The sequence below is a fragment of the Triticum aestivum genome, chromosome 2A, assembly GCF_018294505.1.
Source record: "Triticum aestivum cultivar Chinese Spring chromosome 2A, IWGSC CS RefSeq v2.1, whole genome shotgun sequence".
Lineage (NCBI taxonomy): Eukaryota > Viridiplantae > Streptophyta > Magnoliopsida > Poales > Poaceae > Triticum > Triticum aestivum.
In genome coordinates this window covers 519,861,781-519,874,328 of record NC_057797.1, presented here as the reverse complement: position 1 = coordinate 519,874,328, position 12,548 = coordinate 519,861,781, and the positions used below count along the sequence as shown (strand labels likewise).

Below are 12,548 nucleotides of genomic sequence, written 5' to 3'. Positions count from 1 at the left end.
CCATATAGTTTTAGTAGTGTAGATGTTGATATTTTTTTTCTATAAAGTTGATCAAACTTTACAAAGTTTGACTTTGACCAAATCTTATACGCGAACTAAAAAGAAACGAAGTGAGTAAAAAGAAGACGAGATCTTCGCCAGCCATGCAAAGTTGATCACTTCTACGATAACTTGATCAAAACATTCAGTTAACTGGTTTTGTTTTTTGAGGGGATCAGTTAACTGGTTTGAGTCCAAGGATTCCACAAAATGTGTACTTATTAACTAACAAAACTAGTGGCTGAGATGAACCGAGCTAATGGAGGGTTAGATTGCTGAGTAAGAACAGAGAGTTTTTGGGCACTCACAACGGATCACGGATGAATGCGGGAGTTCCACGGCTCGAAACTTTTTGGGAAGCAAATGACGCGCCCATGCAGAGATTTATAATGCAAATCACAGCGAATGGCATATCTTATTGGATTATGCGTGATGAGATGCCCAATATCTCATTGTGTTCGCCTTCTCGTTACTCCTGACCTTTTGTTTAGCACATCGATCGAGCTGTACAACGCTATTGCCGATAGTTACAATATGTGCTGATACTGACGATGACGCCGGCCGTAAGGCATGCGTTCGTAGATGGTGACGAGTTCACGACATGGATGGAATCAAGTAATTCCATGACACGCGGGAAAATGCACAGTTCACATTTTTTACTTTTTATTACTGGGCCCAAGTTTTACTTCCCAACTCTAAGAGTATCTCTAGCCCAAGCCTTAAAATTTAGCCCCTCATATGCCTCCTGTAACAGTCCGGAGTTTTTCCCAAATTAAAATTAACATCATTAATTAAATACTAATTAACTTGAATATTTTATGAGAAATGTATATTTTCATCCTTACCTTTACCAATAGTTTAGAAATGGTCCTTCCACTTTAAAACCATTCAAATCTAGTTCCTTAACTGTCAAAACATTCCCTTAAAAAAACTGTCAAAACCGGATACTTATCATCCCTTAGACCACTTCGGGTGGTTTTGTGATTTTGTGGACCCAGGATTGATTCACCACCTTACATTCGTCTTCTTTCTCTCGCTTGCACCACAACACGGCCGCAGGTCAGTAGGTCACCACCGTGTCCGTGCCGGCACCGAGGCTCACCATCTCTCGCGTCAGAGCGGTCTACTCTGTTGGGTTCTGCCTGATCAACTCCGACGACACCTCGCTGTTGAAAACGATCATCATCGCTTTCAGTTTGTCCGGCTGCTGCGGGAAGGTGAGGCGGATGACGGTGAGGTCTTGCGCGCCCATGGTGTCCCCGTGCTGGACAACGTGTGTGTTAAGCACGTCATTCCCAGGCGTCTGTGGAGGAGAAAAGTGATTCTACCATGCACGGAATATCCCGTGCATGGCTAAGGCGTCCATCTTTGTTAGAGATTCGTGCACCCATGCCATATATTTAATCTTATATCTAAAGTCCTCCGACAACTTTATGAAGAAATGCTACAGCAAAGTACTGCGATGCAGTTCATTCCTCTCTCCCACCTAATACTAGTTTTTTTTACCGCAACCTAATACTAGTTCTTTATGCTGCACACTAGTACATAGATTTTATTTTTCTTCCTAAACTTTAAGTAACCATATATTTTAAAACAAATATAGGATAAATAGTCCCTTTGAACGTGTGTCTTTCCTTCAATGATATCTTGGAAACAAGCTTAATATTTAATGGGTTTTGACAATTTTGAATTTTGAGTTTTTGAAACACGGTGAAACATGTAGAAAATGGTGTGCAACACAATGAAATATACCAGAACAAGGTAAGACAAAGGTATTACACCGACACGGAATATGACATTATAATGCGCTCCAAAACACGATGAAACAAGAATTTTTTGGTTACTCTAACAATCACAGTTTTTATAGTTTCATCTTATTTCAAAATCCATATTTCAAAATTGATGAAAATATATCGGGTGTTTGTTTTCAGGGACTTTTTTTGTGTAGGGACTAGAAAAAGTCCCTCTTAGAGACTTTTTTATCAAACGGGAGAGACTTTTTAAGGACTAAACTAGGCATTTGGAACTAAATGAAGAAGACTCTCAAGGAGAGTCTTTTTGGGACTTTTCCAACAATGCCCCTCCATGCACCCATTGACCCGCCACCCCATGGTGTTGTTTGATTGTTATTTTTCTATATACTAGGGGCAACATGGTCATTTAATAACCTCTAGAAAGGGACTAGGAACTTTTTAGTCTCTGAAAACGAACAGAAAGAGACTTTTTAGGGACTAGGAACTTTTTAGTTGGGACTAGAAAAAGTCCTAAGACTAGAGAACCAAACACCACCATAGTCATGTTTAGTCTTGTTGAAAAGATCTCGTCACCGTGAATGCAAATATGTAAACAGATCAGAAAGCAAAAAAGATTGTTTAAAAACTATGACAGTTTTAAATTTGAGAGTAAACTTAAATGCATGGGTGCATTGAGGAGAGAGAGAGCGAATCTAAGTAGGGGATAGGGTAAAGTAGGTGTGTTGGCTGTCATAATGTAGTTGATTGGACATGCGGTATCTCCCGTGCATGGTAAAGAAGTCGGTCTCGTCTGTGGAGTGCATTTGCCGCTGCGCAAGACGTGATGCGTGACGAGCAAGTCTTGCACGGCGTCCATGGCGTGTCTGTGCAAGACGTGGAGGGCCTGCGCGGTGAGGAGGTCGTTGCCGTGGTGCCACCGTGCGAGGAAACGACGTAGTGCCCCATGCCGGATAGGGGAGATCACGCATGCTCGCCGACGCCATGTCTTGCATGGCTGCGATCTCCCCATTTAGTTACCATGAAGATCACGGACATCGCCCATAGTGTGTGGATTAGCTTGCCTGGCTTGCTGTTGCTAGCACATGAGGAATCGATCCGCTTCCTTGGTGTGTACGTGCTGGTGCAGAGCCAGTGGCGGAGCACGTGCACGACGTCGCGCACCACCATGGACGGCGGCAGCCAGCGAGGCCAAGTGGCGGCATGGCTACAATTCTGACGAGATGCAGCACGCACTGGTTGACATCCACGGACGCCGAGTAACTTCGCCTCGCCGCGGAAGGTGTGGCAGTCGCGCAAGATGGCCAATCTCCAGCTCCGTTCGTGGACGTCCTTCTGCTCGCCGACGGCAAGCGGTGGCGTGCTTGGTGCGCGCACGGGCAGCCTTGCGTTTAGTGTGCCGTCGGTGTGGAGAGCGAAGGCACATTAGTGTTCGACAAAATGCCAACATAGTGCATTAGAGAGAAAAGGTAGGAAGATGGGATGAGGTGGCGCATCAGCGCCAATTCTACTCTGGTTGGGCAGAGGGACCAAATTTGTCTGGTATGAGAAGTTATGGGTGCAAAATGTCTTGCTTTTGAAGCTGAGGAATCAAAACACTTAATTAGGATTCACCATAATAAAAAGTTTTAATGATTACTAATTAAATATCACAACGATAACCAGTGTCTCAGACTCAAGGGGAGTAGAGTACTTGCATGACAATAAACAATTAGTAAGTATCACAACGAAAACAAAAATTACTAATTAAGTATCAGAAATTAGGACAACTTATGACGAAGCAGGGGAGTAGAGAACTCTGAACATCCAAGACCACGTCGCTGTTAAGAAGCCGGAGCCTCAGAGTATCTCCAATAGCTTGTCTATATGGATGTCTATACTCGTTTTCCACGACGTGACCTCAAAATAGACGTTCAACAGCTTGTCTATATGGTCGTCCAAATATACACATCCTCTATATCGATCTCGACAATGTCCACGCCTGGACAATGTGAAGGCATTGTTTAAAGGGATTTTTGTATTCGTGCCCCTAGTTGGATCACACTCGACGGATTTGCCCCTATTTTTTCAATAATTGCGGTTTTACCCAGCTCACTTCACTCGCCTTGTGCGAACCGTGATTGGTCGGAACCGCCCCGGAAGGGCAAAAACACAAGGCGAGTGAAGTGAGTTGGGCAAAACCGCAATTGTTGAAAAAATAGGGGCAAATCAGTCGAGCGTGACCCAACTAGGGGCACGAATACAATTGTTCCTTGTTTAAAGTCAGATGCAGTCATGATTTCTTTCTCTCCCCAGCGACGGCCCACCGATCATGGTCCTTGTATATAGACATTCTGATGCAAAACTGGACGTTTATATGAGAAAATCTTTTTAGACCATTGTCTATATAAATATATATACATCCAAATATACACATGCTATTGAAGATGCTCTGAGCATGGTGATAAGAATGTGTCATCCAGTCGCGTTTAAGCAAACGAAATGTACACCAACCGCTTTTGAGAGAGTATTACTACCTTGAGCGTGGGATTAGGCATGGGGCGGCACACATCCTTGATCTCATCAAGATCCTGGCCCTACAGAGCACACGAAAAAATTAAGTTCTGGATCAACAAATAATTTCACGAAGCCGATAAACTTATTTCACTCGCTTTCATTACGCTTGATCAGATCCACCCTCATCAAGTCTAGTTCGTCCTTCATTTGTGTGATGATGTTCTTTTGATCCTCCACGACCTTGGTGTCATCTTTCTATAGCTGCTCTTTCTATTCATCAACATTATTCCTGTGTTGTTCATATTCCTTGTTAGAGAGATACCACACAAGAAAATAAAAGATCTCATATGACAGCTTGCCGGTATTGATTTCATGGGAACAATTCGATGTAAGTGCTTTGGCGAATCACAACTGTATAAAGACCTCACTTTCCTTCTTCAATGAGAACTTGCCTTTGTTTTTGTATTCATGTGGGGGGGGGGGGGGGGGGGTAAGCTTAGCAACACTTGGCAATTTTCCAAACATCAAGGCGGTGAGTGCCCCTCAGTCCGGCTGGCCCTCCAGTCCCCCCCCCCCCTCCTCCCCCGGCTTTGGGTCGGGGGTCGGCTAGGCGCGGCGCCACGCCTCTGGCCGGCTGGCCACAGCCGGTGAGCGGCGGGTCAGCGTCCGTCCAATCCAACCATACAACAAGACGACCCCCATGACGGAAAGAGCGTGGATACAGTGCCCGCAGTACCGCTGACCGGGGCGGCCCCGGTCAGCGACGACGCAATGCAGCATTGTAGCCACACAGTGCCAACCACTCTGTGACGCGGCGGACGGCATGCCACAGTGGCGGGCAGCCGGCGGGTCCCGCAGCTGGCAGACCCTGCTGGAAGACAGAGACAATGACACCAGGGACCCACCCTCCTTACTTTATCACTTGTAACCTCGGAGGCCAGGCTATAAGACATCCCAGGAGCCCCCTAGGAGGGGGTCGGCTCATTCTTCACACACACCCACACACTCATGCAGGGAGAAGGGGAGAGCTAGCTCCATCTTCCTCCCCATCCATACAGCTCAAGGAGCACCATTGCAGTTCTTGTGATCCTCATAGTCGATCCGGTAGGACTAGGTGAAAGAACATGCGGTGCCCCCATATTTGGTTTTGTTAATTAATGACAATCTCTATGGATTAATGGTTGCCTTGAGTTATATTTGAAGGTTTTGTCCATAGGCTTTTCTTGGAGTACATGTGTTGGTTTCAAGGAGAGTTGGTGCCGACCAAGGTGCTATTCAAGGAATTATCCAAAGATTGGTCATGTGAGAGTTAAGCTTATTGCAAGCATGTCTTGAAGAAGAAGATTGTGTGATCATTCATGTCTACCTTCGAGACATCATCCAAATGAAGAGAATTGGAAAGATTCAAGGTTGATCAAGATTAAGTCAAGAATGAATCAAATTGCTCAACTCACAAAGCGCAGAAGATGTACCGAGAGGGATCAAGTGATCCCATGGTATGGTAAGCATTGTCAATTTTGCTTTGTGTACTAACCCATGGTCTTCGTGAGAGTTCTTTGTGGGGTTAGGTTGGGTGTGCAAGTTTAAGTGGAGCATCATGAAGAGATCAAATGCTTGAAGCTTACCGTCCATTGTGGTGACAATGGACATGTGGAGATGTGCGGAAGAGTGGCTCACCCATAGTGAAGTATGGGGGAGCAATCAACTAGTCTTCATCGAGCCAACACAATCAAGAAAGGTGGTCCAATTTGAGGAAGTCAAGATCGTCATCATCTAGCTCAAGTGAACCATGTGCAAGGCAAAGGTTTGCCCTTGATAGATTTTCTATTTTACCGGTCTCATGATGGTAGTTGGGAGACCGGGTTATAGGATCGATTGTCGTACTATTAAGGGGGGCTCTCGATGAGTAGTTTGATCGTATCGTTCGTTGAGAGCTCAAACCATTGCATCCTTGCATCATATTTCTTGGTTCTTGTTTGGTTCTCTTTGTGAGTCTTAGAGCTTATGGTCATCTTGATGACAAGCTCAATTTCATCGAAAACGGAGTTCAGATGCATCTTCTATGATGTTTTCGATGTTGGAGGTTTTGCCGGTTCTTCTCTGTTGGAGGTTTCACTCCTCTATTTGTTAGGCATACCTCCCCTGACTCTTCTTACTATAAGCAGTCGTTGTTTTGATGCTACTCGTCATCTTGTTTCCAAAAAGTTTGAGTTTGCTCAATTCGGAGCTCGTATGAAGAAGTTATGGCAGTTCTTGTTTTTTGAGAGTGGCTTTTGTCTGGTCCCAGCGGTAGTACCGCGAGCCCAAGCGGTAGTACCGCTTGGAGCTCTCAGCCATAGTACCACTGTGGCGCCGCTCTTCTACCGCCTCGATTTTGGATCCTGCTCTTCTCGTGTCGGGTTCAGCGGCAGTAGGAGCGGTAGTACCGCTCTTGTGCGGTAGTACCGCTGGGCCAAGCGGCAGTACCGCTGCGGCCAACAGTAGTACCGCTGGCTACAGCGGTAGTGCCGCTCATACTGCTCTACCTCTCTGGCAGTTTTTCAACTCGTGTTTTTATCTCCCGTTGGGGTGTTTTGACCATGCTAAGCGGTAGTACCGCTCGTGGAGCGGTAGTACCACTCGTGTGCGGGCTGAGCACATAAGGGTTGGATTCGGGAGCTCCTATAAAAGGGGGTGTTCTTCCCCAATGAACCTTATCCTTTGACCTCATGTTCTTCCCCCATTGTTGACCTTCGAGCTTGCTAACTCTCAATCCCTCCATGGATTCTTGCTAGTTTTTGAGGGAAAAGAGAGAGGAGATCTAGATCCACACTTTCACCAATCACTTTCTCCTCTATGTGAGGGGAACCCCTTGAATCTAGATCTTGGAGTTCTTGGTGTTCTCCTTCTTGTTCTTTCTCTCACTGTCCTCCCTAGCATTAGTTGCTTTGGTGGGATTTGAGAGAGAAGGACTTGGGCACTCTGTGTGCCCTTGCCATTGCATTTGTGCATTGGTTTGACTTTTCCACGGTGACACGTGGAAGTTACAAGTTGGGAAGCTTATTACTCTTGGGTTCTTGGTACCCTTGAGCTTGTTCCTCTTGGGTGTTTGGGCGCCCTAAACGGTTGGTGGTGTTCGGAGCTCAATCATTATGGTGTAAAGCTTCGGGCAAGCGTCGGGGTCTTCAATTAGGCTGTGGAGATCGCCCCGAGCAATTTGACGGGTACCGGTGACCGCCCCCAAGGGTTTCCAAAGTGTGCGGGTTTGGTGACCGCCCCCAAGGGTTGCCATTTGTACGGGTTCGGTGATCGCCCTCAAGGGTCCCTTAGTGGAATCACGATATCTTGCATTGTGCGAGGGCGTGAGGAGATTACGGTGGCCCTAGTGGCTTCTTGGGGAGCATTGTGCCTCCACACCGCTCCAAACAGAGATTAGCATCCGCAAGGGTGTGAACTTCGGGATACATCATCGTCTCCGCGTGCCTCGGTTATCTCTTACCCGAGCCCTTTACTTATGCACTTTACTTTGTGATAGCCATATTGTTCTTTGTCATATATCTTGCTATCACATAGTTGCTTATCTTGCTTAGCATAAGTTATTGGTGCACATAGGTGAGCCTAGTTATTTTAGGTTTTGTGCTTAGCAAATTAACCGCTAGGTTTATTCCGCATTTGTTCAAGCCTAATCCATAATCATTTTAAAGCGCCTATTCACCCCCCTCTAGGTGACATCCTCGATCTTTCAATTGGTATCAGAGCCTCGTCTCTCTTTATTAGGCTTTACCGCCTAGAGAGTAAAGATGTCGACTAGGGGATTAGGATTGTCTGACACTCTTAGTTTCGATGGCACAAATTTTGATGTTTGGGTAATTCGCATGCTTAATCTCTTTAGGGTCATGGACCCAAATTTAGAGGGAATTCTAGATATGGGTTTTTCTCCTCCAAAGGATCCCCAAAGATTATTTTTAGAGTATGAGAAAAACTCTTATCTCAATGCTCAAGCTTCTAATGTGCTTTTCGATGCTTTGAGCAATGTAGTTATATTTCAACTCATGTCGTTCCGGGATGCTCATGAGTTGTGGACAAAGCTTCAAAATAAATATGGCGTGTCCAAGTTTTGTGGGGATGATTGTTCTCCCTCCACATCCGGCCGTATAGTCTTCTCAACTTCTTCTACTTCACCTACATGTGGTTTGCCACAAGGTAATGATATGGTGAGTAATGTTGGTCATTGCAATGATGATAGTATGTTTATTGTGGATGATCCTTCATCACTATCTTATTGCAATGCTCCTTCTTTGGGCTTTAACACTTCGAGCACTTCAAATGTTTCACATGCTTGTGTTGATAGTCCTTGCATATCATATAGAAATTGCTTGACTAAATCTCATGATGATATGTTTACTATGTCTTTGTTGCCATGATAAAAATGCATACATGTCCTCGAATTGTTGTGCTAACAATATAGAGGAAACCCAACACCACATGCAACAAGAAGATGATACATAGGTATATATGAACTTAAAACTACTTATGTACATGTTTAAGTAGATGTCAGGCCTAAAAAAACATTTTCATGAAAATGAGGTTATGTTGGTGTTGCATGATAGAATGGTCAAAGCTATGTTGCTAAGTAAATAATGAGGTTTTCTTGTTTGTGCTAGTAGATTGGGCATTGCAGATTCGTTGTCATTGGAAGAAAAGTTTAAACAAATATTAAATGGTTTGGAGTGGTGGGGCAGGAGGCTCTCAATGGGAGATGAAGAGTTACTACAATTAGTTCATGTATGACAAATATACCTTTATTTATATGTCAATGTATAAGATGATAAATACCAGTGTTGAGGACTTCGAGAAAATTGTGAGGGGTTAACAGGAGAAGGAAATATCAGATGGTGAGATGACCAAGAGTCTATAGACCTATGCAGAAAAGAGGGCTGGAAATACATAATCTATAGAGGTTTAACATGGATCTTGAAACAGGATGAGCGACGTGCCAAGATATAGTGGGGTGAACATGCAAGATTCATAATGAATCTATCCATTAAATAGGAAATTAGTCCCAGACACTGCTTATCTGTTTGGTCAGCTTAAGACCAAATCTTTGTATTTGTTGGTAGTAGGTAATCGGTGACATATTGATTTTCAAGAAGATGCTTCATTAAGGGTGATGGAAATATTGTTCAAAAACTGGCATACAGAAGCTGGTAGTGTAGCTTCATAGGATGGAGAGAAGTGACAACATTAACCGGCTAATTTCAGACAAAACCTAGTGACGGTAGTTTTGAATACTAATGTTGATCGGCCAAAATGGGGGTGGTCTAGGAATGAGGTCATCGTTCTTGGCTCTCTCTATGTAAACATATATCACATCAAGAGCCTCGCAAATATTTTAGGCATCCTTGAAAGGCTAAACTTATCCTTACCAAGTGTCTACTCCGGCAGCACTGTGGACAGTTCCGAGGGTCCCTGGATAATCGTAGGCATTAACTCGGTTTATCCATGCCATAGGTAAATCTCTCCAATAATGTGCCATAAGTCGTGTACTGTGTGTGATAACACTATGGGGTGTCTTAATTTTTCAATGACAAATACTCCACCGATTTGGGCGGAGAACGAAGTTGGCGATCCAACAACAAACATGCTACATCAAGGCATCTTAGTAACGCTAAACCAATCACCTAGAGGTCACTAATGATGCAGGAAGCACAACCAGCCATCCTAAGCATAAACGTGTAATTCCTGCATGTAATTGAAGAACATGCAAGGACTGATAAAAGCAATATGGATACTGTGAGTATAGATGAACATCAAATATCTCATAATGATGAGAAAGCTCGGACTCTGATAGACGTCTTGGCCTAGTCATTGGACTCATATGAAGTACATGAAGTTGGCCTAGCCGCTAAGTATTACCTAACAAAACTCATAAAATACACTACGAGGTTGATCTATCTGTATAAGAGGACCAGGCGGTGGCAGTCAAAAGGGTGGATGTAGGCCCCAAGGCAAGTAAAATTCAAACCTAGGTTGTACAAGGCACACGGGTCCAAGTGGAGGTGGTGCAACATCCTTTGACTTGGTTTCTATGATTGTGTGGGGGGTTTTCTTTTTGCAATTGCTTCACACCCATAAGGAATTTGGAGGCATGGTTTGGTCCCGTTCAAAAGTAGATGAGACACGCTTTCCAAAAAATAAATCTAAGGTCATCCAATTCGAAGTCCGTATGTGAATGATAGTGTGGTTTCAAGTTAGGTATGTTTGACCAGTTTGAATTTGAGTCAATGACTTGTTGAAACTTGCTCTCTAACATCTCTTGGACCCAAAGTGGCATGAGAGAACGAGTTTTACATCACCTCATTATGTCTCTTCACTTGGCCATTTGTTTTTTTATCAAATATGTAGGAAGTAATAGTAGTTGTGGTTGTATCCATGGTAATAATGTCCTCATCAATGTGCGACTCGGAAATTTGGATGATGTGTGAGCACTCTTAGAACACGTACAATTATGTTATCTTGGCAATGTCAATAGAATGACATTGAGTTGGAAATAGAGAAATGAAAAGGAATATTTTGTATTCGTATGTTCACTTGATGTGAAAGATATGATAGAAAAAACTAAGAGATATAACCTAGTACTTCCTCCGTCTCAAAATACGTTTCTCAACTTTAGTACCACTTTGTACTAATGTTAGTAAAGGAGGGAAATATCAGGTGCTACCGGCTCTTACATGATACCGTGATACGTGCTCCTAGGCTGTTGGATCGCAGATCCGATGGCTTCCGAAAGCTCTTGAACATTTTGCAAAAAAAGTCATTCGAGAGTCTCAAAATTGCGCACAACTACAACAGCTTCTTAGATGACATCGGATGTGAGATTCTACAACTCCCAAGAGCCCGTATCACGGCATAATGTAAGAGCTGATAGCACCTGATAATTTTTCATAGTACAAGGCTGAGATACTTATTTTAAGGCGGAGGGAGTATCATTTAAGGAAATCCCTTACATAAGAGTTTCTTCAGATCTGGCTCTTAGTTCATAAATTTGTTATACAAAAGCGATATTTGTTCCTATCTCATCCCAATGTCACTCCAAGCCTTAGGCTGGCCATAGTGGTGGTATCTTAAGCAGTAGTATCATGCACTCGGGAATAGCAAACAAGTTGATGTGGTAGAGAATTAAAGAAGAGAGAGGGTTAGAATAATATAGATAGCTAGATACTGTATCATATTATGATACTAGTATATGATACTCCCCACTATAAGTAGCCTTGTATGTTTTGTATATTATGTGTATGATAAATGCATTAACCACACATCTAGATATGCTATAGTTATTGCACATCCAAGTGGCTCAATCAAACTTGAAAGAAAAAGGGAAATGCCAAAAGAAAATGATTGCACAAGTCTTCACATAAAATCAATGGCATATATATGATTTAGATGTCAATAATTAAGACACATCTATATGTGCTTTGTAGCAAAACTTGAATAAATAAATGCATTAATGACAGTGTGGCATACCCATACGACCGCAAGGATATCTCTAAGGCAAACTAAATACAACAATAAGTAGCCAGCCAGCCAGCCAACGAGCGCTAGTCTCATCTTCCGCAAAGAGAACAGCTTTCAGGCGCTAGCTCGCTGAAAATGGCACGGGGAAGCAGCAGCGGAAAGCTGGCTGAGCACGGCCTCCTCTTGGTTTTCCTGATGCTGCTGCAGGGTGGCGTGGAGCAGGCGGCGGCGCGGCCGCGGGAGTGGTACGTCGGCGACAAGAAGGGCTGGACCTTCGGCGTCATGGGGTGGCCCAACTCGCCTACCTTCAAGCCCTTCAGGGAAGGCGACGTGCTGGGTACGTACGGCCAGGCCCTTCGACTCGTATAGTTTCTGTTGGCCCGGATGTTTTTCACTCTGTCTGTACAATATATATGTAGTACAATTGAAAACGTACGCGTGGTTCCTTCGTCCCGGCTGCAGTTTTCAAGTACGACCGCGCGGCGCAGAACGTGATACAGGTGGACGACTTCGGGTTCGGCACCTGCACCAGGCACCCCGCCAACGCCACGGTGTACGACTCCGGCAACGACCGCATCAGGCTCTCTCGCGGCCTCATCAACTTCATCAGCGGCGTCTCGGACAACTGCTACAAGGGCGGCGTCAAGATCTCACTCACCGTCAGGCCGTGACCAACCAGGTCGATCGACTGTGTCCATGTCGTGCATCGATTCATCGTCCTGGACCGCGTACGCTCCATTTTGTCACGTTCTTCCTCAGGAATAAAAA

At 44.4% G+C, this 12,548-nt stretch overlaps 1 protein-coding gene across 1 annotated transcript; it reads left to right on the top strand.

Annotated features, from left to right (window-relative positions):
• Positions 1-11,855: 11,855 nt before the first annotated feature.
• On the top strand, positions 11,856-12,541 carry LOC123185482 (chemocyanin). Its single transcript, XM_044597357.1, has 2 exons — positions 11,856-12,117; positions 12,243-12,541. The coding sequence occupies exons 1-2, from the start codon at positions 11,916-11,918 to the stop codon at positions 12,449-12,451; spliced, it is 411 nt and encodes a 136-aa protein (XP_044453292.1). The 5' UTR covers positions 11,856-11,915; the 3' UTR covers positions 12,452-12,541.
• The last annotated feature ends 7 nt before the right edge of the window (positions 12,542-12,548 follow it).